The sequence below is a fragment of the Drosophila yakuba genome, chromosome 3L (assembly GCF_016746365.2).
Source record: "Drosophila yakuba strain Tai18E2 chromosome 3L, Prin_Dyak_Tai18E2_2.1, whole genome shotgun sequence".
Taxonomy (NCBI): Eukaryota; Metazoa; Arthropoda; class Insecta; order Diptera; family Drosophilidae; genus Drosophila; species Drosophila yakuba.
In genome coordinates this window covers 12,742,417-12,769,485 of record NC_052529.2, presented here as the reverse complement: position 1 = coordinate 12,769,485, position 27,069 = coordinate 12,742,417, and the positions used below count along the sequence as shown (strand labels likewise).

Genomic DNA, 27,069 nt, shown 5'->3' with positions numbered 1-27,069 from the left:
TATTTTCATTTATAGATGTGACACACGACACAAACTCATGAGTGCCGTGATTGAATGCATACGAGTATCTGTATCTACATATTTCTTCGAAAAACGCGACCGCTCCCTTTTTTGCTGCGATTAATTAAGTTCATTGGGTCGCAGCGCGCACTTTTGTTTGTTTGAAAGCTTTTTAAACATATAGAGGTTTCATATAAATATTTCTTAAAGAATATATATAATATAGTACCATATTTCATCTTGAATCAACTGCCCACAAAACCAACTCATTAATCTCCCGCTTAAACCAAACTATTGATTATTTAGTTCAAATAAGAGGCAGCGTGATAAATGATTTACTCAACTTTATTTATCGTCAAATTTGAAAATTTACATAAATACTATTTACAATTACAAAATGAATGCCATTACAAATGTCTCGAATCAATTTTGCCGAACGCAAGTGCCTTTGTGTGCGAAGAAGTAAGTGTGAATTAACTAAATTAGCGCAGATAATTGCTCGTATAGTATGTGTTTATATGCATATATCACAGATACTTAAAAATTCTCTACAAATTTATCAAACGAACGGGGTGGCTAATTACATGATTACGTTTACGTAACTATCAATGTGTGTGCACGGATTAATTATTTGGCCGAGTATACGTTATTTGAAAGTCGAAGGGTTAGGCAAAAATCTTAAAACTAATGCTCCACTTCCTTCCCATTTGGGGATATTAGCACTAATACAACGTGAAGTTTCCTCCAGATCGGCTTATGCGGTAGCTATTTAAATTATTAAGTTGTGTGGATTAAGCACTTAAGGTAGGAAATGTTAGTCCTAAGACAAAAAGTTCGCTTGATTTATAACACGGTGGAGTAGTAGCTGGCATTATTTTATTGGCTTGCCAGCGAGACTCAACGTTCTCCGCCCGACGAAAGATGAATGAGTTCGTGTGGTGTGCGTTCATTTCGAGTCATTAAACTTGGAGCCGTATGACTCAGCCCCCGGGCCCCAAAAACGCATGACAAGCACCCAAAAGTGGGCGGCTCAGAAGTCTGTGCCCACCACCAGCAGCACCACCGCACCACCGCACCACCGCACCACCGCACCACCGCACCACCGCACCACCGCACCACCAGCACCACCATCACCACCGCACCAGTGAGACATGTTCGTCTCGCAAATTTTCAGCGGTCGAGTGTGTAAATATGCTAATTAAAGTTATAAAGCGAAATAATTTATGATATGGTAGGAAATAAAGTTTTATTGCCATACTTAAGCTACATTTATTGCAAAATAATTAGTGTAGTTATCGCTATCTGTTAAACGTACTCGTAATCGTAATCGCGGATTGCCCGCCAACTTGCACTTGTCCCGCCATCTCGAAAGTAGTGTGTAAGTAGTTTCGCTTGCTATTTGGTATCTGGTAACTGCTAACTGCTAACTGGTAACTGCTAACTGCTCTCCGTAACTAACCGGTTCAAGGTCGAATTACGACCCGGAACGCCCGCCCTCCGTCAGATAGGCATTAGCAGTGACGCCCATGTGCCCATGCCCATGCCCGTGCCCATGTCCGTGCCCATGTCCGTGTCCGTGGCCGTGACCATGTCCGTATCCACTGTCCGTATTACTGTACAAAATGTTGACCATGGAAGCCACCGTCACCGGAGTGACGGAATGCATCGATGAACTGTGGCTGCTCCCGCTGCTGCTGCTGCTGCCGCCGCTGCTGTTCAGCTTCATAGTGGGCGGTGTCTGGGGCGGCGTATCGGGCTGGATCTCGGGAAACCCCACACGCTGGGGCGCCGGATGGATGTGGCTGGGTGGCAGCTTGCCGGTGGAGGAAGTGGAACTGCTGCTGCTGGGCAGATGCATGCCCATGGCCTCGGTGTACGCCGTAGGTATCCGCGAATATGGCGATCCGCCGGCGTAGCTGCTCATCATACTCAGCGGCGAACCGAGCTCCATCGAGTGGTGCGTATGATGGTGATGCGGGTGATGGTGTTGCTGCTGCTGCTGCTGCAACTGCTGCAGCTGCTGCTGCTGATGCTGGAGCGGCTGATGGGGCAACGGCTGGTCCGCCGATGAGGGCGGGTAGAAGTTCTGGCCGAGGTACGCCGCGGTGGGCGGTGGTGTCTTGCAGGCGGCTGTGTCGGCCACGCTCCAGATCTTGGGCTTGCTCGCCGGAACTGGGATGCCACAGTCTCTGCTCAGCGGGTTTTTTTGGGCCGCAAAGTCGCCCGCTTCCTCCTGGCCATAGCCACCACCCGGATGGTAGTATGGCTGATCCATCGGATGGTGCTGCAGCTGCTGATTCTGCTGCTGTTGCTGCTGCTGTTGGTGGTGTTGCATTTGCTGGGGATGTGGGTGCGTATGCGTGTTGTGGGATTGCGCATACGAACTGTAGGCCGCGTGCATGGGATGGGCGCCGGGGGGTGTGGCATAGGGCGCCAGTCCACGCATGGCCACCAGATTGTGTGGCTCCCGGTCCAGATCCAGTTTCTGGTCACCACCACTGTCCACCTCCTTCTCCGCCTTGCCCAGTTCGGATTTGATAAGTTGATTGCCGGGATCTAAAAGATTAGAGCCACAGAGAGAGGGAAAGAGAGAGAAAGAGAGGGAGAGAGAGGGAGAGAGTGAGACCATGTGGAGACACAAAATAAATTTAATTAATTTCAAGTCAGAGGCAGGAAGCAGACAAGTTCTTAGAGGACTGCAAAACTTGGCACTTCCAGGAGGTGGAACTCTTGGCAGCTGGCAGCTGGCAGTGGCAAAAACCCTTGAAATTGTTGGTGGGCGTTGATGCGTGCAACCCTCGCAGCCAGCGGAGAAAGCTTTCAGCAGCAAAAGACTCGAGTTTCCGCCGACTACCGCCCAAGTACCCCCAACCCCCCTCCCCCCTGCTGCGCTGCACCATTTCTATGTGTCGCCAACTCGAACAAGGCCACTTTGGAGACGAAGTACACTGAGAAAATCAGTTGACAAACCACTGGTTTAAGGCTATTTTAACAGAAAGATTTTCAACTTGCTTAAACTTTAAAGCTTAGAATCCGCATACTTATATTCTTCATTATTCAAAACTGGTAACTACTCTATATAAGGGCCATATTTTCGCGCAGTGCATCTTAGAATCGGAGTGCGGGCGCAAGGCCACTTTGCCAACAATGTGCTGTCAACTTCCGGGGAGGATGTCGCCTAAGCAGTCAGACAAATAAACGGACGACGGACTGCGGACGGACTTTGGAGCGACGGACACGCGGACGGACGGGCAGACGAATGTTGCATAACATTCGCCTCGCCACATAAATTGTACTTAAAAGCCCAGTGCCACAAATCTGCTAAAGGGGCGGGTCAGCCATCCTGCCAGCCAGTCAGCCATCCAGTTAGGCCAAGAAAGGCACAGGAATCAATGGGGCAAGGCGTTTGGAAAACAATATGCCGGGGCTCAAGAAATTACAAAAGGAGATCGCTGAGTACTACTAATTGAGGAGGTCAGGCATGAGCATGGGCCATGGGACATGGACTCACCGAAAGCTTCCGTGGATAGTTTGCCACCATCTCCGGCATCCTTTTCCTTCTCATCATCGGACATCATGCCATCATCATCGTCCTCCGTCTTATTCTTGGGCTCCCACGTCATCTTGTTCTCCTTTTTCAGCCGACGGCGAGCATTGGCAAACCACGTGGACACCTGGGTGAGGGTCATCTTGGTGATGATGGCCAGCATGATCTTCTCGCCCTTCGTGGGATATGGGTTCTTCTTGTGCTCACTCAGCCAGGCCTTCAATGTGGCCGTGGATTCCCGCGTGGCGTTCTTCCGTCTGGCGGCGAGATCATAGTTGGGTCCGTATCTGCAGGTTGGAAATCATATAAGTATATATAGTACACCCCGAATCAATAAGGCTCATTGGTAGTTCCGCCCTATCATGGCCACTAATGAGTTTGCTTAGGGCAACACCGATTTTCCGGCCTGCTATCAGCTTTTTGGGCAAACAAAGCCCACACACCTTAAAGACACTAATCAGTTATTGGTAACAAGCGCTGATAAGAGTCCCCCACCAAACGGATTGCATTTGCAACTTCCTCTCGTCTAGGTCAACATCAAATGGCAATGGAATTGGTATTCCCATTTCAGCCAAAACCGCGCCCCGGGGCTCAAACTCTAAGCCAGACATACCCTTTTAAGCGATAAATAAAAAGAAACCCGGCAGACGACACGACGCGAAAGTTTTTGTCCCATGGCAACATTTTAAGCCCACTTAAGTTTCCCATTTGTATATTTGTACAGTGGAACTTCTTGCGCTGCAGCTCTATTGTTTCTGCTTTCGGGTATGTAACTCTATAAGCCACAAATGTTACTATATAATTTAACGATAATATGATGTTTAATTTGATTTTTCAAGTGATTATTTAGAGATGTACAAACCAAATGTCTCTAAAGCTGTTTATTATATAATAAGGTTTTCTAATGTTCTAAAGTTGGTGGCTTAATTTCTTTAAAAATATCATTAATAGTTTCTTAAAAACTTCGATTAGATAAGTTCCACTGTATTACCCCGCACCCTGTAAGTTTTCCCCCAAGCCTTAGAATCTTAAATCTTAGTTTTGAAATGCTCACCCGTAGGCCGCCAGCGTGGGATCGTAGGAATAGTACCCGGTGGTTGACTGCAGGCTGGCGGATGTCCAGGCGCTCATCTCGGTGCTGGGACTGGTGTCCTTGATGCCGTAGGGATTGCTCTGGAATTGAGTGCGGCCATGGGCCATCAGTGATTAGTCACAGAGCTGCTGGGAGCCGGAGGCAGTGAGCCCCGTGTAAGCTGGACTCCTTGGTAGCCAGGTAATCAGGTAATCGCGGCAGTTACAAGTTACCGCGCCTAACGAGCTGACGGCCAACATGGCGATATCTGCTTGGCCTGTCGATTCGCATTTGCGCGGACTTCCGCCCGATGCACAAAGCCAATTAGCCGGAGTCACCAGCTCACCCAGCTACCCAGTGCTTCCCATGCCCACACACCCGATCCTTACCAGAGGTGCATAGAAGGCCGAGTTGTCCACTCCGATGCTGGGGTACGGATTCTGTTCGTTGGATGGGTACGGTCCGCCATAGACGCCCACTCCGACGCCGCCGGAGGGCAGGGCCATGCGGGAGTAGCCACCGATGGCCAGTCTGGCCGGATCGTACTGGCAGGAGCACACGGTTTGGCCGGACACGGGATCCGTGATGATGGGTCTGCCGTTCTCGCAACAGGAGCCCCGGCTGGGCAGGTCCTGGGCGGCAGATGAAAGGCCTCCGGGCACATCACCACCACCGCCACCGACCACATCCTCCGCCGGCGATGTGGAGAGACCTTTGTGGCCCGCATGATGCGACGACTGGGAAACTGCACCTGGACTCAGAGGACCGGCGGTCAGGCCGGTGGCCGTCGAGCCGCCCGAGGGACTCAGGGAAGCCTCATTTGTGCCGGACAGCGGCGATCCTCCGCCATGGCCGCTCTGGCTGTCGGTGTTGGCGGTAGTCAGCTGCAAAGATGCCGAAGGGGAAAAAGGAGCACATTTTAGCAATGCCGAAAAAAGGAGCTCGAACCCAAAACATTTCTGCAGCGAGGGAATCCTACACTGAGCAAAAGTAACTAAATACGAGGATTTAAAAGGTAAGTAATTCGTTCTATTAATTCAAACACACTTTAAACACACCTTTTAGTGCTGAATAATATAACTATTCTAACAGCTACAAATTGTTTAAAAAGCATAGCAAGGTTGAGTTCTCGTTCCTTTAAATGTGTTACCACTCAAACTCCCTATTTAGCGAGTTGCTTATTTCTTGAAGCCCCTTTTCTCTCAGTGCACGAACAGGTGAAGTTGGCAGGACCCGCAAAAAAGAGAAGCGAAGAGACGAGGGAGAGGTAAGAGAGGTAAGCGCAAAGGCATGTCCCTGCCGACCAGGTCGAAATCAACAAAGCAGATTAAGATGATAACTCCAAATGTCAAAATATTTTATTGGCCTGGCGCATTTTGCGATCCGTTCCATCTATTTTCACTTCATTAATTTTCAATTTATCACAGTCAGATTTCAGATACCGCTTCGTCCCAAGCCGAGCACATCGCACATTGGCCACATTGGGCACATCGAGAATCCAGAATCCAGAGCCCAGAATCGGGGCTCTTTTGAAGAGGGTTCTGTTCTGTGAGTTTTCGAGAGTCCGAAGTTGAGTATCAGTGGACCGATCGATCGACCGGGAATGGGCACGGCCCTGGCCAAAAGGGCAATCAAATGATGAGGGACAGGGCAGGTAGACTTGGCTCACCCCCTCCTCCTCCACCGATATAACCCCCTATATGCCAGCATATATCCTCTGGAGCGATAACCGCAGCGAATCGGAGACATCTGAGCCGTCGGCTGAAAACCCCTCGTGATCGGAATCGATCGATCTGAGCCGGAAAATCCCGAATGCGTTAGCATGATGACTGCCTGTCAGATGCCACTTAAGGCGTGATATTCCACTCCCAAATCGGCACTGCATCTGACACCGATTGCCTAATAACAGTATCTAACAGTTCTTATATGCATAATGAAGTGGCTACCGTTTTGACCAATTTCTCCGCCCATCGCAGCCACTGAACTGATACTGATACTGATACTGAGATACTGCCCATGTGATTTAAATAATAATGGTAATTGAAGGCTAAACGAGCTGATTCGCCAACACCTCCTGCCGACTATCTAATCATCGGGGCAATTTTGCAACGACGCCGAAAAGCAGCAGGAAATTGTTGCATAATGAAGGTGTTTCATGAATGAAATCTAATGAATACTGAATGAATGCAAGTGGAGGTGGAGGTGGAGTTAAAAGTGGAAGTGGATCGTCGACTGTCTCCACTAATGTACAAAACGCTGCCCGCGCTCATTTCTTATTATACTTTATATTCCTTCTCTTTTTTATTTACTTTTTGTGTTTTTTTTTTTTTTTGGTTTGCGATTCGAACATCAATTTCAGTTTTTGTGGCCGCCCATAAAAAACACATATCGCTGAGGACGAGGACAGCCGACTGGGATCTGGGGACCTGGACGCGGAGCTGGACTTCACTGGACTTCGGTGGACTTGGCTGCTCAAGTTTTCGCTTGGAACAGTGCTTATTATCGGCACGCAAGTCAGTTTATTTTTAATGGTTCCCACTCACCCACCACTCGACTGCAAACATATAAAAAAAGAATCGCAGGAAGTGCAGCGATGAGCGCCCAGCCGCTGAGTTTATCGCAAGGTGACTGCAGATAGGATAAGCCACACTCTGGAGAACCAACTTCTGGAGGTTGGGATTGGTTTCGGGATTGGGAATGGGCTTGGGTTTGGGTTTGAGACCAAGTTGGGTTGGGTTTCTATTCTGCGGAAATGCTGAAACTTGTCTTCAGCTCCTAAACGCTGCCTTAAAGTTGGGCGCTCTTTTTATGACTTTTTGGACAGTTTTGCAGTCGGTGTCAAATTGCGGCAGGTTTAATAAGGAATATTTCCTGGAGTTGCGAGTTGCCACAACGAATATTTTATATTCACACTAGTGGCTGGCTATCTGCCATCTATCTTAATCACTTGGTGAGTTCGCTGAGCGATGTTGCCTGCCCATCAATTTAAACACTTAAAGCTATCAAGCATTTCATATGCGTAAATATTGTGGATAAAAACAGTTCTGGGAGTTTAATATTGTAGATACATAAGAAGTATCTGGAGTATAAATGTTGTAATAAAATGTATTGTTTGGGTATAATTTTAAAGATACACAAGTTATGACTTTCGCTTGCTGTAAATTTTTGATTGCTCTAATTAACCAAATAATTCATTGAATGTTTTTTTATGATTTTATTATTCTTTATGGCACTAATAACAATCTTATAATAACTTTATATTGCAGCAAGCATTGTCCATAAAAGGAAAATCAACCCAATTTGAAATTACTTTAAAGCAATAAATATAAAAATTCAACTAAGAGCTCTTATCTTTACTTTTTAGTATTAGATAACAGATTCCCAGCCAAAACAAAGAGCTACGGAAACTAGCCATCAATATGGCCAGAATGTGTTTCCCACTAATTGCCAGCAAGAATCCATCTGAAGTGAATCGAGGAATACGAGTCCGATTTTTATGCTCCATGACCAAAGTTCAAAGTGGCAATTCAACCTTGCATCTTCAGCCGCAAAGCAAACATGAAATCTGCAAAACAGCTGGACAAGCGAAAGTATAAAACAAGCTAAAAACCAACAAATACAAGAGCATAAAACCTAAACAAGAAGCAAAAAAGCGAAAAAAAAAGCAGGCGAATATTCATTGACCGTAATTCGGTTGAACCGGCATGGACATCGTGTAAATCTCTATCTCTGCCTTTGAAGTGCCCACATCCACATCCATATCCATATCCGCATCCAGATGCAGATGCAGCTCCAGATGCACAGATGCAGATACATATCTGCAGATGCAGATACCTTTACCGATACCGATACAGATACCGCTACAGATGGCCACCCGCACCCATTGGGGCCAAGATGCTGGTGGAGCTGGTGCCGTCACTTTACGGTTATTAATTTTATGATTTATGTTAAAGCTCACGAGTCCGCCTACCAACTCCTACCATCCCCTCCCCCTTTCCATTCCCAATTCACGAATGCACGAGTACGTATAGTGCGCTGCGATATGGTTTGGTTAGGATGGTATGGTATGGTATGGTATGATATGGCATGGTATGGAATGGTATGGAATGGTTTGGCATGGCATGGTATTGGATAGTCAAGACAAAGGAGATCGGCATTGTTGTGGTTATTGGGTGCTGCTGTTGTTTCTGCTACCGCTGGGGATGCGTTTATGGATTTGCTTTTTGCACTCCTAACAACAACGACTGCGAAACAAAAGCTATTGGGTTCACTTGGATTGCATTGGGTTGGGTTGAGTTGAGTTGAGGCTGGGAGTTGGGGAGTTGGGGACTTTCCTTCAGTTTGGGGGTTCCTCCAGTTGACGCCAGGCCAGAACAATAAGCGAAAATATGAGGATCCCAGCTACCAGCGACAAGGAAGCTGGAATGGCGAAGGAGTCCCTACAAACAAACACATGTTCGCATTCGAGTTCGCAGTCAGTCCTCTTGGATTTGGCATATTCTCACATTCATCCGCAGGATTGCGTTGCCAAACGAGTACGCCGTATTCATACAGATACCCATGCCCACTTTAAAGGATACACTGGGAAAAAACACTACCAAACTTCATATTACACCCTGTCCTGTTTAATTTCTAATTGTATATTGCTTTCATATCATAAGTCCAATTCTTACTTGCTTCTTTTTTAGATACATATGACAACTCTGATTGTAGTGAATAAAATTGCATTAAATCAATTGAATTTAATTAACATAAAACTTGTAAAATGTAGACCAAACATAAACAAAAACCTACTTAAACAAGAATGTTGTCTGTAGTTTACTGGTAATAAAGAGCAACAGAGATTCTATAGAATTTAAGCATATTTAAAAATGAACTAGAAATCCCTACCAATTGCCCATACTTTTCTCCCCGTGCATTGAATGCCAAAAGGACAGCCACGAAGTGCGTTTTTGCTAATGCGAATAAGTTGCTCCGTTTTTTTGTGGAGCTCGCTTATTGAATTAAGTTGGGGCGCAGAATACTATGGTCGCAGTGGAACAACTCTTTCCCAACTCTTTGCCAACTGCGGTCTCAATGTTTGCATTAAAAATTCATAAATCAATTATGGAATGCACACTGCGAAATATTAGTTTTTTCTCGCATCATTTACGGGCATGTCCTTTTGCGTCCCGAAGGAGATGGGGCTGCAATTCAGCTTGGGGATAGGAGATGGGGATGCGGATGGAGGATTCAGATGGAGCCTATGTGGATGCAGGACTCGACATCGTCGCGCACTTTTTGCGGCCTTAGAATTTTAGTTATTTTGCCATGAAATGCGTGAACAGCTCGCATGGGAAGTTAAGAATTCGATGTGCGATGTGCCTCCGAGTTCTTTTGCTACTGCCAACTGACAGCCGTTGATTAAATTCATATATTGTCGTTTTTTCGGAATGCCGTCTTGGCGTTGAAATTAAAATTAAATTAATGAGAGCCCGACTGTGTGCACTGCATAAATTGTGCGCCTTATAAATTTGGCACCCGAATAGCCAGTAGCCAGATAGCATCTACTGACCAGTCTTTAATTGGGCTTAGTAGCTCTTAGTAGCTGTCACTAGCTTTTGGTTGCTTTTAGTAGTAGCTTAAGGTGCAAAAAGCGAATGCAAATGAGCCAAAACGATGACAAAATTCTGCTGGCTCTTAATCAATGGTGAGGCAAAAGGCCTTTTGCACATCTGCAGCCATAATTATAGTCGATAATCTGAGCGTTCATTATTTTAATTATTGTAATTTACCAAGTTTGCATATTATAATAAATGGTGCACCACTCCGGCGGCGGCTTCATTAGCATAAATTTATGCCAGCCAATGTGGTCAGGATATACATATATATACTGTATATATATGGATGTGTGTATATAAATTGGCAGCAGGATAAACGCACAAGTCTAGCAATTGACGCATTGGAGCACATATAGTATGTTAGTAGTCGTTGAACAAGGCATTACACAGCCATTGCAAGGGCTTTGTAGCTGCAAGTGTTTCACTCCTCCTTTGGCCAACCTTACCCCCCTACCCTCTCCCCTTTTGGCCAGCTAATTTGAATTACTGAGCTCCGAATACCGGGTAATTATGACCAGACCTCGGACGATGCACTGCCCCCCGGAATGCCCCGCCACCAATTTGCATCCAAGGCGGTGACGGCTGTCCTGAATTGTGAAACATTTCTTGGCGGCGGGGCGGCCATTATGGCTATATCCACATATATATACATATATATATATAATATATAGGGATCCAGGAGCTCCAACCGTTGCCCAAGTGCTTGAATATTCATGTGCAGTGGCTGCTGCCCAAACCCGCCGGCTTAATATGTAAATTTAGAGTTATTTCGCACCGTCCATTATTAAAGATTTCCCATCGCACATGCCAAAAATATTCAACTGACTCACTTGCTTTCTGCTTTTATGAAGAATCTTTTGTGTGTGCCAAATATTATAGATATATATTATAAATAGTATATTCAAGTGTCTTTCGAAATGATTAAGTTATGGCTGCATATTGAAATGGCACAGCTGTAAATCAAAATATAATAAATATATACAACAAAATTGATAAATCCAATTTCATGGCCAATATAAATTATTATGACGCAGCCATATGTGTATTAAAATTTAAGGCGCCCAGTGGCAATAATTCAGCAAATTCGCTTTAATTAGAATGATAAACTCTTTCAACTGGTTTTTCTCATTCTACTAAATTTAAATCAATGTAGCATCTTAAGATGCTACTCAGAATGCATATTTTAAACAAAGTCCTTTGTAATATTATAATAAGTTGTTTAAGGCCTTCAATTTAAACAGAAATTATGAGTTTACAAAAATACTTCGGGCAATGTTCTTTAGTGATTTTAAATTTCTTATTTTGAAATTGAATGTATTATTAAGTCTTAAAGATGTAAAATTTTCAAAGCAAAATATGAGCTATGTATAAGATATATTCTTAGTTCCAATATGTATTCTCTGTGCTTAGTAAGCGTTTAAAACTTAAGTTAAGTTGCTATTTCAGTTGCTTGTTCCTGAGATATAAAGGCACTAACTAGTTAATCAATAAACTTGCTTACTAAGTAATCGATAAGGATTTAAACAAAACGTAGTAAAGAGTTAATCTTTTAACATTTCCCACCTGATTTGCCGTCGGGTAGCCAGCGTATCCAAACTGCGCATATGCAGCCATTGTCTCGCTGGCTGAGTTGGCCTAAAGAGCGGCGACACGCGAGTTCACTGTGCCTGGCTTCACTGTGGGGCGTCCCTCGTTGTTTGCTTGTTGTTATTTGGTTTTCTTATTTTTCGACCCTGCGGATGCGGATGTCGCTGTGGATGTGAATGCGGATGCGGATGCTGGCGGAGCCCTCGAAAAAGGGGTGGCCAAGGATGTGGGGATGGTGTTGGGTGGTGGTTAAGGGAGGTTCGAGTGGGTGGCCTTTGGGTTGCCAGTGGATAGTGGGTGGCTGGGTGGATTTGGCGTGCGTGCTCGACGGCTAAGCACTCTGGGCGCTTTTGTTGTTTGCTGGCTTGTTGGGTGTTGCGCTATTGTTGTTGCTGCTGCTGGCCTTGTTGAAAATTGATAAAACAAATTGTCGATGTCGAGCAGTTCTGTTAATGTCGCCGGAGCCGGAAAATGTTTTGTTTGTTTTGTGTGACTTTGCTGTTTTCTTATTTTCTCTCTCGTTTTTTCATCCGTTTTTACTCGTTTTTTTTATTGACTCTATTTGACGCTTTGGCGGCCGGTTTCAAAAATGTTTAAAAAAAGAGACACTCACAAAACCAGCCAGCAAACCAAATTGGCTTCAAGTGTTTGCCGCAAACAGATTTACAAATGTACGCGGCTCTTCAGTCTTCGGTCAAAAGAACGTGTCAGCGGGTCTTAAGTGTTTGCTTTGCGAGTTTGCCCACTGAATGGGTAAGTATTTTAGTTTTCTCAACACTGTGTTCAATATTTTCAAAGTCAGTTTTGAAGTTATAACGAGTTTCTTTTGATATTTGCAGCGAACTTGTTTATGTAGTACATTGTATCAGTTGGTTTTGATGCATTTCCAGAGAGGTTTGCATGTCTTTTCGGGGTTCCCTTTTCGTATTTATTTTTATCATAACTATTGCACGCACTTCATTATCTACGGCGGTTGCATCTGCCGATCCTAACCGATCCGATCCGATCCGCTGGCAACGCTCCAGTAAAAACGGGTTCCGCTCCAACCTGTCAGCGGTATCTGCACGGTGACGACGGCAGTGACTGCGACTCAATAACCGACTGTGACTTATCCGGTGACTGTAACTCGTTCCTCGACACTTTCGCCGTTTTGCCGTTTCGGCCTTTTCCGAGTTTTTCGAGTTTCACTGGGCGACGCGGCGGAGATGCCAAGATGCGAAGATGCGCACCTATTCGCGTTTCGGAACAAACTGTTTTTCGGCCGCTCAGCGAGCAGCGCGGTTGCGTCTGACAGAGACAGCAGCTGCGGTGCGAACGGGATGGCTGCCGGGTCGCGAGAGAGCCAGCCAGTTAGGCGCTCTCCCATTGGCCAGCGTTCCAATCAGACTGGCAGCCACGAGCAGCAGCTATCTCGCTTGCACGCCTGTGAGAGATCCTGTGGCGAGTGAGATGGGCAGACTCTCTGGGGCTGTTGTTGCTTTGCTCGTTGAGAACGCCCACCTCCAAGCACTGGAAAGTAAGTCGACGCTCTCTTTCTGCCGGCCCCTCTCTGTCACCGTTGGAAGCGATTTGATGGCGGACCACGATCGAAAGACTTCCCAATTGGATATTGTAGCCAAAGTTGGCTAAGAATTTTCCGATTTTGATAAAAAAAAGTACAATATAAAAATAATTGGGAAAACTAGCGAAGAGTTGCTCAAGATTGGCTATCATAACGACTGGTCAAAATGGTTCTAAGCTTACTTTGTTAGGAAGAAATCTAATATTTTGGGACCATCTTAATGTACAAACTTTATTTTATTTATTTTAAGGTTGTGTTAAAAAATATGTATGTACAAGTATTAATTTATTATGTAATATTCAATATATATTTTTATAGACCATTTTAAATATTTATGTAACAAAAACCGATGTAGGACATTTGTTATAAACCATACTGACATAAAAATAATTTATAGCAAAACAAACTGAAAATAGCATTTTTTCTTTTAAGTAAACAAAACGTACATAAGTCAAACTAATAAAAACATATTTTTATATTTCATTTAAACATACATATTTGTTTTGTTGAAATGGTTTCTAATAAAGATGTATAAGCAATTTGAAAAATACAAACTACAATAACATTATATTAAACAAACATATTTTCTATTATTTTATAAGGCTGCTTGTGCAAGTAATTAAGAGCAAAACTCGAATTTTATTTTATGTGAAATAAAGTCCAAAGATATTGGAATCAACAACATTTCATGATAAACCATGTTTTTCACAGTCTGTCACATTTCTTCAGTATGTTGTTTTTAAAAATAGCTTTATATAGCACATACATTTCCCATAAAAGTGCCTTATTTTCCAGCATCTCAAGGTTAAATCTCAAAAATCGCAGCTAATTGGGACTAGCTAATCGTAACAAGATACCGAAATGGGAGAAAAAACAAACAAACAATCCGATTCCATTCGATACTCATCCGAGGAAGGGGGCGTGGCAGGTCCACTCGAGGGTCCTCGAGTCGAGTGCGTTCTAATTAATGGAAAGCGGAGTGGGGCGAGGAGGGGAACGTTTTTGGGGAATTTCTGTAAAATGAGTATTTTGATGTTTTGGGGTGTTAACGCGCTGCCATTTATTATAAATGCGAGCGCATCTCAAAGTCAAAAGAGACGCACATGTGGCACTTTTTTTCGGTACTTACAAACGTACTCACATGTAAATGTGTGTGTGTGTGTGCTGCAGTTTGTCATTTGCATAGGAAAATGAAAATGCACCGGGTATTTTTGGGAAAAGTGCCCGCCTGCCCGAAACTCGTGATCGTTACACTTATTGTGGCATCAATTGCTGGACGCTCTTGGCGGCGCCACGAAATTCTACACCCACTTCATGAGTCTGGGGATCTAAAATACGAAAGGATGCACATGAAAGAGTCGCATTTGAGAATAAATAATTTATAGAAGAAATTTAAGCAGTAGTAAAATATACGCTTTAAAAAATTCACTGTCCTAAGAACAATTAAGTTAGTATTGCTAAATCATATATTTATTCAATTTTAGAATCCCAATGACTTTAGAAGATGATCTAGATAAAAATTTCCAAAAATATTAAACATACTTTTATCACAATTATTTTTTTATATTATACATATAATGAAAGAAGATCTATGTATTTGAAATTAATAAATGTAATTTATGAACCTTTTAACTCAAACTTTGATTTTCCGCAGTGCGGAAATCCTTGAATCAATATCTCTGAGTGATTTGTTTGATGATTTCGGACATGTGAACTGTGGCACATGTCGCATATCCTTGGGAGCACCTAGTCCGTGCCCATAAATGTCCTGATCCCAGGATTCCCATTGTCTGAGCTCTGTTTTCATTTAGTGCGACACACACTCGAACATTGCTCACTCGGTGGACAGGACATGCAGATTATATTGAAAACAATTTAAATGTAGATTTTGGCGTTAAGAGATATTATTCTTCGACGCCAGGTGCGTTGGTTCAGAGACACTCGCACACTCGCACACACACACACTCTAGGAAATGCGAGTGTGTGCACAAATTTAACTGCTAATGTGTGTGAGTGGGTGGGTGGGCGCAGTGGGCTGAGTGGGTGGCTTGGATACAGCTGCACAGAGAGAGTTGCAGGCTGAATATTCACACCCACCTCCTGCCCCTGAAAGGCTTCTTACTTAAGTGTTGTTTCATGTCACCTGGAAAGCATTTGGACATGAAATTGTCGCTTTTCAGTATGTGGCACACACACACAGATACTCACACACACACACACTTTTCTCTCGGCGAAAAATCTTCTGCCGCACACACACTCACACACACATATGCAAAGGCGGAAGGATAGTGCTTCTGGTGAATATAATAAAATCCTTTTCGCAAAACGATAAACGATAAAGTCACCGTAACAAGCACAAAAAGGACTCTCTCTTCATGCAAATTGCTTTAAATGAATTTGTTTTCGTTTGTGTTTTGGGTTTGCACTAGGAGTTACACTTGGAATTGAAGTTGGAGTTAGAGTTTGAGTTCCAGTTTAAGGCACGACTCCAAGGGGAGCCATGTTGGGTGCATTCAACACTAAAGATTCTGTTACAAATTGGCCATAATCCCCGGGCATATTTCTCCATTTTTAGCCGGAACTCTAACGACAGATAGAGCCGGTGGGTGGGAGCTTCACTCACCAATCAGTGTTTGGCGTTATCAGCCATTTGAGATAAGAGGCACTATTATCATCACCTGGCCATCTTATCGATGGCACTCGAAAATGAAATTGCTGATCAAACAGAACAGAAACACCAGCGAGAACAAACACATTCATAAATGGAAACATACTTATTTACTCACTTCTCAAAACAAATCAACAAATCGGTGCTCTTTGTGCCTCAAGTGCCGATCGCCCTCGGAGTCAAAAGCAACCGATTTGGAATGGGAACGACGACTATAGCTATTGGAAATGGGAATAGGTATAGATATATAGGTATTGGTATGGGTAGGGGACCCTTTCCTCCGAATTCTTTGCGCGTGCGTTCCCTTTTGTCGGCGTTTTGACATCGACATCCCATCCGCAGTCACGATTGATTGTCGCAACAATTGACGTGATTCCGAATCTCCAATTGGTTTTCCGTCGCGATAAGTTGGCTAGATACATATAGCTATGGTGGGGCCCTGCGGCAATTATAAGTAGATGCTTTGTATGGACAGCTGTCCGTCCGTCGGTGGCATGCGTCACGACCGACATTGCCACATGCCCCTGGAAGTGACTGCGTCTCCGAAACGAAGAGGATCTAGGTGCTTGGCATGATTAGCACGTCGAAAGTGGCTCGCGGTGTCACCAATTCATTCTAATTGCGCTTTAATGAGGCGCTGGGGCAGTCCGACGAAGAAAGTGAAGGGGAAGTGGCCTCGAAAGTAGAGAAAGGGTGATCGATATCCGCTGGAATATAATTTAACATGTGGCCCTAGGCTGCACTTAAAAAAAAAAACTAAAAATACCTAAGCTCAGTTATAACATAAATACTTTTTATTACATAATTTAATTTCAATAATTATAAGGGAAATTTTGTTTGATTTCCACATTTAGCATTTAAGTCATTTGTTATTTGAATTGCTCTTATAAAAATGCAGAACTCCAAAGAGAAACCCCATTTCCATGCAAAAAAAAGTGCAATTAAAGTGTCTCACTCTGCAGATAATAATAAACACTGATAATACCGACAAAATAAAAATAAATCTTTATTAGGCACTGAGCTCAACTTTCAGTCTGCTTAATTGACTACAATCCTGGTCGTGTCCTTGCGCATCCGTTGCAACAGCAAAAGTTTCCTCCGGCGATGTGGCAGGATGTGGCCACGTTGAGTCCCTCAAGAGGGAGTGGCATGCGAAGTTTTAAGCACACACCTGTACTTCGGAGAAGCGAAATGAGTTCAAGGATATACAAAGTTTACGAAATCACCGAAAAGTTCATTCGTTACAACACAAAAAGTGCGCCATAAAAGCGGATAATTACGAACTTTGAGCAAGCAAGCGAATGTTTTGCAATAGCTTGTCAAATGGGAGTTACTTAACTTTTCGCAAAACTAATTGAAAGGTGTTAAAATTGATTTGCCAACTAACTAGATCTTACACCAATTTGATGCCATTTTCACTAAGAATTTAAGGGTAATTACATTTGTATTCTCGATGGTTCCCCACAAATGAGTGAAAGAAAATTCCAAGAAGCACGTATGGTGGCAAGTTAATTTATTTGACAGCTTCTTCATGGCATTTAACACTCCCATTACCAAATACACTTGTGCAAATGCCAACTTATAAATACACCTCGTATATAAGCATACTTATAGATCGGAGATGGAGGGTGCCCATGACGGATTGACTATGATAGCACAATTATAAATAATGTCCACTTATCCCGCCAAAGGAAATGGAAATGGGGAATGGGAATGGAAAACGATGCCAAGGGAGGCCGCGGTGAGAGATTCATGTTTGCCACCCAGCAAGTGAACAACATTCGCGAATTTTGAAATTAAATTCCGTGTCATTCCGTGTAAATCATTTGCAAAATTGCCGCGATGTCGCAAATGCATCTAGTTGGAGCGTCGGCCGTGGCAATTTATCAAAAATAAATCATGTTGACGAGCTTGCCCGGGCCAAGTTAAGGCCAATTGCAAGTGCGGCATTACGGATCCGGTAATTGTGGATCCACATGGATGACTGGCTGCCTGCCTGCTGATGGTGCACTGGGTCCCAGGGAGTACGGAGAACGGAGTACGGAGTACCAGGGTCTGAGTTTACATACCTGTCGCCATAGTCGGCTGCGCCGTAATAAATTGCAGATTAGTTTGCAAATCGCACAGTGCGTCATTGAAATATGCGTACGCTACGGCTGCTTTGGCTGCTTATGTGTGTATTTGTGCCCGTTGATGCACCTTGACAGGCACTTTACACTCGGAGTTTCCACGGTTTGGAGCTATGGCGCCCCCTCCCCCCTCCTCCAGTCCAAAATCCCCCACTGAAAATTCCGCCCATTTAGCGACGCAGCCCAGTAATTAGTGCATCATCCCGTGTTGCGCATTTCGGTACATCGCCACCGAGGGATGTCAGTTCACTTCACTTCACGTCTGTGCAGTTGAGTTCAGTTCAGTGCCATGTTCATGTGAGCCAGCTCTGTTCATTCCACAAAGTTTTCATTTCCCCGGGCTAACGAGAATACACACTCGTACCTTACTTTATTTTAAACATGTTTATTCCCGCATGGCGGGCAGGTCAATGGGAAGTCAAATTAAAAATTAAACAAAAATTAACTACTAAGCTTGAACTTATATATGATGTATTTGGCAAGCTTTTGCCTATTTCTATTGTGCCCAAATATATTTTAAGTAAAAAGGTTCATGTAATACGTATTGACAATAGAACTAGGGCGAGATCACTGTTGTCATCAGTTCACATAGTGACGAAGCGACTACATAAAGATTTAAACGTATGTATGTACATACATAAAACATCTGTTGCAGTTTCTCAACATTCAAATTAATTAAAGACCTAACAGTATATTTCATTCGCTAAATAATTAATTTCAAAAAATTTACATTGATTAATAACAAACACCTACCACACAAAACACCTGATTGATTTATCATTTAGAAAATGATTCATTTTCCGGCGCAACAAAAGTGATTATGGCATTACTGGAAGTTATGTGTGCTAGAGGTGCATGTTTGTGTCAGCAATTCGTGTAGTTGAACGCCCGTGCCGTCGTCACTATGTAGAAAAGTCAGCCCAGAAAGTGAAACAAGATTTGAAAATTAACGCGAATCGATTAAAACAAATTGAAAACAATGCCAAACCGGCTGCCAGCATTAGCATCGTAAACTAATTGCGGGCAAGTGTAAATGCCCATGCTCCGGCGGTAAAAAATGGTTTTCCACTGGTGACAACACTCGCATGTCGCCGCACTTTAAAAGCAATCATCAATTATGCAGGCCTCCGTTCTGAAACCCAAACTGAACCTCAAACTCAAACACAAACGTCTCGACATTAACGATGATTAGTCGCGAGCCAGAAGACAGAAGCCATCGACCCACTTAGCCAGGCCGATTGTTTTCGAGTGCGAGTGCTGCACATTCTGCAGTTTTTCTCTGTCAATTTTGTGAAAAATTATCCCCAAATAAACGCGAGTTTGAGTCATTAGGGCAAATTGAGTAAGTCCATCACAACACTTTTCGCTTCTCATTTATACTTTCTAATATTTGGGAGTGTGATATGGTATTCTAGTGTGATTTTACATTATATACCAATCACTTAAATAGAAACATATTTTTCATCGAGCTAAATTTCTAAAAAATATGAAAGAACTATACGCTTGTATATACAACTAAATAAAGTAGACTTAACTTATTTCAATTAATGTAGTACACATATTATGTATTTATCATCGGATACTAGTATTCAAATGCTTTAAATAGTGATTTATTTCTATCAAACTATTTCAATCAATCACCAAACAATTCAAATGCTTATATCCAAAGAAAAGATTATTATTTTTTATCCACTTTACTTAAATACCCCTTCATTACACTTTGCGCAATAAATCAGATTCATTCAAGTGTCAGATCAGCTAAATAACCCCACCAATTCAGCAATTCCATGTCTGCCATGAAAAGCACTCCATTGGGTAAATAACATTTTACGGTCGCGCGCTCGTGAATTCAATAAATAATTATGTGTTGCGTTTACCAGGGCTCAGTGCAGGATGGTCAGGATATCACCAATGCAAGGAGAAGGCATGAGAGGGGAGGGGATGATATTGGGAGTATCTGGGTCTGCAGTTAATGTACCTTTCTGGCGGCCAGCCGCAGGGCAGCAGGCGAAATGCGAAAGGCATCCGGCGAGCGGCCACGAGGCGTATGCGCATTTATTAAATGCGCTTCGGTGGTGCCTCCTTTCTTGGCCATCGGACATCGGAGTTCCAATTTGCAGCACAATGCAAATTGCATTGTAGTCGAGTTATTGTATAATTGGTGCAATGTAGCCGGGGCCGGCGATGGTGGAAAATGAAGGAGTCCGGCTCCATGGACACTCCGGACTCTGGACACACTGGACTCCGGACAGTGGACTCCGGACTATGGACTATGGACTATGGACTCCGGGCATTCGATGTCCATTGCAATGGCGCTTGTGTTCGTGTCAATAAATTAAAATGAGAATTGATTCGCTTACGCCCGATTTAAGCAACAACAGGCTATATTATGGCCAGATATCCGCAGATACAGATGCATTTGCATTGGCATTCGCAGATACAGATGCAGATGCAGTTGTAGATGCAGATGCAGATACAGATGGTATATAGATATCGGTAGATTGGTCCTCCGAGCCGGGTACTTTATTTTCATAGCAAAAAGGGTGCAGCCTGCACACGCATTTCGAAAACTATTAACAAACAAATTAAATGTTCGGACCCGCACTTTAAAAACCAATTTCAGAACGCATTACAAGAAAATTCCATTAAACAATGCCCATGGATACGTGTGTGGAATCCAATACTGAATCGGAATTGGAATTGGAATCGGAATCGGGGAATCGAACTCAACCAGACATTCTGTCTCCAACATCGGCCGCATTAAGATAAGAGAAATCGTCTAACAAAACGCATAATCTGGACGCAGCTTTAAAAATCGGTAACACAATTTAAATTTATTTCAAACAGCGTGTATAATACAAATCATGTATGAACATAACACACTCAGGAACAAGATAAGTGAAAAGAATCGAAGCGAAGTGAAGGCATTTTTTCCGTTTTTTCTGTTTTTTCAGTTTGTTCTGTGTTTTTGGTTTTTGGATCCACGATGTCTGCGGGTCGAGGTGGATATCTCTGGGAGAAACGGCGACAAACCTGTAGATAGTAAATGTCAGCCGCATAATAAAATTAGCTGTTTTAACGACAGCGGAATCGGCTGAGTGTCTGGAACCAGGTTCCTCTAGGTTTTTAGGGTTTGGGCTCCAGATTCCAGGTTCCAGTTGCCAGTTGCCAGTGGCCAGTGGCCAGTTGTCTGGGGGCCCTCTTTAGAATCTGAGATCGTTGAAATATTGGCGGCAAGGAAATCGATTGGTATACCAATCAAACGGCATCGTAAATACTATCGTGGCCATCTGCAACCTTGCATCCATAGTGCTGTCCATAAATTTCCACACGTGACATTTCTTTGTCATGTTAATTAGACCGCCAAGTTGATGCTGAAACCCGATAGGACATCTTAAATACCTGCTCTAGGAATCGGAGACACCCATTAACTGCATACCCAAAAGGTTATATTCCCGGAAAAAGTGAACTCGTGGAAAACGCAGACGATGTGGCGACATTTTCCGAGTTCTACGCTCCAAAGTCATCTCATTAAGATGTGAAAAATTCTGTTTCATTAATAAAATATTCGTTTTCCTGTCCCGCATAATTAACTGGATGCCGTGTTGCTCTGCCCAGTTTGTTTGCATTGAAATTGATTTTTCCTATGTTGGCGGAAAACAAGGAAAAACGTAAACTCCCCTATCAGTCGATATAGTAACCAGTGTGTAAACTGCTTTAACAAATACCTTTAAAATATATTCGCCTTTTATGTTCAGCAATAAACCTCCATTATTGTACATTTTTGTTTAATAGTTTTGATAACATTTGCATTTAAGAATTTAACGCTTTTAGTAGTTTCTGCGTATTTTAAACACCTTCTAAGCTGTAATGCATTATCCAGTAATTATTCCACATTAAGAATTTATTCATGCATATTTTTAAAGTCTTTTTAGGATATTTGTTTCTTTCTTTGAAAACGTGAAAAGTCACAATATATAATGGAAATATAGAAAAACACTCTATTACACATGTGTTGCTCCTAAACACCTCCAGCAAACTAGAGACTTCCAATCTCAAGTATTTATCCCACAAGGTGCCGGAGATCGCGATCGCGGAGGCATCCCAACACCCGGAGCCTAATGTGCCCTAATGGTCATAATTATTTTAGCTTGTCTTATCAATGGCAGTTGTCTAAATATACATTTGTATACTCGAGTGTGCCGCACATGATGTCAGGAATAATCAGCTGCCTTGACAAAGGTGTCCATTGGTGCGGATTGTATTGGTCCCACATATTGTGGGCGCTTTTAGTTTGGTTATTTTTCTCTTTTCGGATTTCTTCTCGCGTAGTTTAATTCCGCGTTTCTTCAAATTTCTGGGACACCAGAGACCCACCAGACACCGAGGTATGGTCATGATTGATTGCCCACCATACATGTCCATTAAATATGACTCTAAGCCGAGGCGTGCGGATCGTAATAGATGATGATGAAATGTCTTTTGGTTGGCTGTAATCAATTATTCAGGAAATCCATTGACAAATCGCATACATTGTCTGCTAGAAAAGCTTCCAGTGCTTCCAGATTAAGTATTATTCCAAAACTTTTACAATGATTCATTCAAATGAAACCTATTTTTGACGATCGTTTTTTCAAAAGTAGTTAAATACAAATATCTATAAGAAGTACACAAATCTTAGTGAAAATAAAAACTATAAAGGATATAATTAAATGTCATAAATTCATGTGCTAAGAAACCTTACTAATTAACAGTATTTCGAATACATTTCGAACTTATACAAAATCATTAATCAAGATAGCAGTTGATGAAATTTACTTAATTAAATGATTTAATTGGGATTTCCTCAAGTTAACTTCCTTTAAGCCCAACACTCCGCCCAAGATCTGTGGCCATGAAGCAGGGGTTGCTCATTGAGTTGAGTCCATAACTCACGCACACAATTCGCAAGGATGCGGATTCTCGAAGGAAGGCATTAGGGAAATTAGCATACGCCATCAAGTATACGCCCTCGTGTGCGCTGTTCCTTTGGCAGCAGCAGTAGCAGCAGCAGCCGGAATAGACAGACTACACACTCATGTCACGATGCAATTTCAGGATATTAATTGTTATAGTTGCGAGATGTGTCTGCTTGAATTGTTCCTGAGGCCTTTGTGCGTTGCAACGAATTTCTAATCCTGTTGAAAACAAACGCATCGCATCTCCCAGCCAGCCAGGCTCTGTCAAAATCAGAAAGTGGCGGAGGCCGGAGCCAGTATTCCGAATTCCGGATTCAGGATGCAGAGAGTCCTGCCATCTCGGCAGTGCACTGACACAAGGATTTCCGTACATGACAAGCGGCAGCTATAATTTATAGAAGCTGCGTAAGTAAGCTGCGTGGCTGGGAAGGATGCACCAGCCGTCAGAGGAAAGGGTTCCTCCTTGGTCCTTGGTCCTTGAAGCTGGGAGCTTGGGGTTGCTCCTTGTTTGCCATCCACATCCCACACCATCGACATGGAGAACGCCTTGGATGCTGTGTATTTGTTCTCGTCTTGTTTCACTTAAATGACACTTTGCATTCTTGTAGCATCTTGGAACTCAGCAAACCCAGCCAGCCACCACCGAAAATGAAACCCATTCCAAGGGCTCAAAGAAAATGCCTTGTCTATTTCCAGTAGAATGTCGGCATCTCAAGGAATTTTCCCTTCATTATGCCGGGGCAAATTTGTGTTCTTGGTATTTTATAATTGAGTGTGAATACTTGCGATTAATATGAAAATTTGTGAAAATTTAATAAAATATCGTACACGATTTCCGGATCAATAACGTTGAATGCAACTAATTGCTTGACCAGCCTCAAGCCTTTAAGCCGACTTTAGATAAGAGAAAGCGGCTTTGGCTTAGCCATTTCCATTGTTTATGCTTAAGACGCACGAACATTGTGTTTGTTTGGCTTAAATATTTGCGAATTAAGGGGGTTAGCATTGCAAATTTATACAGCATATTTGCTCACAGCTACGGTACGCTGATTTATCAAATAAAACTTTTTCATGAGAGCGCACAATTTGTTTTCAGCACAAAGGTTTATTGCATTTTGGCTTGCACTAGAATAAAAATGTTTGCATTCTTCAAAAGTGGGTTGAATAATCCAATACGGATAAACAAATGCAATAAACTTTTTTTTGTTGCGCACACTGAACTCTAGCATTTAATCTTTAGTTTATAGATCCTTACTTTTATTGAATATTTGTGGTGGACTATTGTATTTTTATAAATATATATAAAAAAGATTGCAAGGAGTTTTATTCCTACTTATAGCTAATTATTAATGTATTTTAGCATCAAGTAGTTAATTTCACCTGTTTCTTAACCTATGAAGTTTAGATGGACGCATTGCCATGTAAATGCCAGCCATAAATTACAAATTAGTGTCATAGAACAATATATATAATTGAAATTAACAAATGTAATGGTTTTCGAAGATTTTGCCATCACAATGCACCATTATGATACTTAATGACTGACAGTTAAAAAACCTTTAATATTCGATTAGACACGAGGGTTAAATCAACTCAACCGCTTACCGTTTTCGACACATCGAACAAAAAGAAAATTGATGTGCCATTCACTTGGGTCCCATGACATTAGAAAAGATGCCCCTTGATGCCACTTGACCATGAAGATGCCCCAATCCCAATTCCAATTCCAATTCCCAATCCCGATCCCAGTGCCCGTCAAGATTTCTCGTCTGGGATTTTAGGCATAGGAGAAGGCAACTAATCACAAATACGACTGGTACCTACTACTGCGACTGTCAATAATAAATTACCGTGATTTTCACATGGTGTTGAAGGATTGCCCACACACGACACCATATCTACTTATATTTGGAAACGGGTAGAGATCGCTCGGAAACTGAAACTGAATCTAAATCTGAATCGAAGGCTGTGGAACTGGAAAGCAAATGCGACAAGTTTCCAAATGGGTAACAATTTTCAAAGTGATTAATTCGCCTGCTGGCTGCCTGCCATCGAGCATTCGGCCATTGGATTGATTTATGGCCGCAAGACGTTAAGTGGATGCAAGATAAGTTAACTGTCGTATATCCTCGCCGCTGGTGACCAGTTCCAAGTCCATTCCCAATCCCCAATCCCCCAATCCTCAATCCCCGATCCGATTCAATCCAAAGCAAAACAATACCGGGAATGTCGAGTGGCTGCAACCGGCGCGATCCCATGGTTTATGACCCATAAACGAGATCGCTTCACAAGCGCGGCACTGCGAAGGATCTCCAATGTGGCACACTATGGTATGGCATGGTATGGTATGGTATAGTATGGCATGGTTTGGTATGGTTTGGTATGGCATGGTATCATACCTCTTGGGTACGATTAATTTACGCGGCTTACTGATTGGCCCCCTGTGTAATGGGTAGATTTTATGCCCAGCGCGGTCATTTAGCATTGTAAAACAGCCCATAAACTGAGGCCCTGGGAACTGAATGGATCTGTTTGCTTTGCTTTGGATCGGATCGGATCGGAACTAATATCCCGCTGATGGCACCATACTATAGAATTAGTGAGCAAAACGTTTAAGAAATTTGTTTCACCGGTCCATGTGAGTGGCGCTCGGCATGTGGCTCTTAAAAATCAAGTACCTGTCCGTTGTCCGTTGTCCGTAGTCCGCTGTCCGTTGTTTGCTGTCCACTATCCACTTACATCGTGTAAACTGTGTCAAACGAAACCAAATTAATCACTTGCACTTACAAATACTCGTATTGGCCATCATCGCGGCTAATTCGACTGAATCATCGCGGCTGAATCACTTGCTCCTTCGTCGGCGCTGTCAATTTCAATTGAATTGGCAATTTGTTGCATAATCGAGCCACTGCTAAATGTTAATTTATCAAACGGCGATAGTCGTTACAAATTGTTATCCCCATAAAAGCCAACTTCCACATACACACAATTGCACCGCGTTTCAGGTAGAAACGTAGCCCACGAACACAATCGCAAAGATGCCGGCTTTTCGGTTTGCTATGGTTTCAATTCAGTTTGGTTTCAGTTTGGATTCAGTTTGGTTTGGTTTGGGAGGTTTTGTCTCGCATGCGGACGGCATTTTCCATGTCCCCGGCATTTGACAATTTCAGCGTCAATTCGGCAGAAACCTGCACTCGCAAAAAATCCTATTCCATCAGAGCACTGAAATAAATGTAATTTTTTTAATATATATATACTACCTCTTCTGCATATTTCGTCTTATTGCATTCGTCTTATTTTAAGTAGTATACTCTTTAAGTTCTTTACACCTCGCTCACTTTATATGTATAAATAAATAATATGTTTTAATAATGTTTTCTTTTCCCAATTTAATCAGTATTGAAAATAATTATTTCCATAATTTTGTATATTTAAATGCGCTTGTCTTCTGTCATATTTATTTTGAAAGCCTGTTGCAGTTGTCGCTGAACTATAACAAGTGTTCAGGCTATGTATAAATTGATGTAAAGTAATGCAAATGAGAGTAAATGTAATTAGCAATAATTCGAGAAAAAATGCTGCACGAAAATAATTAAAAAATCAATAGCGAGTGGAATGTGCTGGAATGAATGTACAAAAATAGCAATTACCAAAACAAAAAAGTTTCTCCTTTTCACATTTTGCTAGTTTGCAAGCTGTCATTGAATTAAAAGATAGAAAGAGGTAGCTACTTAAATAGCAAATTAAGAAAAACTTGTTATTTACACTTTATTAAGGCATAATAACAGTCCAATGTAATATACTTTAAACTGATTTAATTTGGGGGCATAAAAAGCATTATCATATAATTAAGAACAGATTTACTTACTCTTATACCCTATATAAGGTGTATTCTTCACCAATAATACCATACCATACAATACCATACAATGAAAACACTTCAGGCA

At 42.6% G+C, this 27,069-nt stretch overlaps 1 protein-coding gene across 1 annotated transcript; it reads right to left on the bottom strand.

Annotated features, from left to right (window-relative positions):
• Positions 1-327: 327 nt before the first annotated feature.
• On the bottom strand, positions 328-13,064 carry LOC6533910 (homeobox protein caupolican). Its single transcript, XM_002094574.3, has 5 exons — positions 11,783-13,064; positions 5,009-5,503; positions 4,602-4,720; positions 3,512-3,834; positions 328-2,556 (listed from the first exon to the last, which is right to left on the bottom strand). The coding sequence occupies exons 1-5, from the start codon at positions 11,831-11,833 to the stop codon at positions 1,475-1,477; spliced, it is 2,070 nt and encodes a 689-aa protein (XP_002094610.1). The 5' UTR covers positions 11,834-13,064; the 3' UTR covers positions 328-1,474.
• Positions 13,065-27,069: the final 14,005 nt, after the last annotated feature.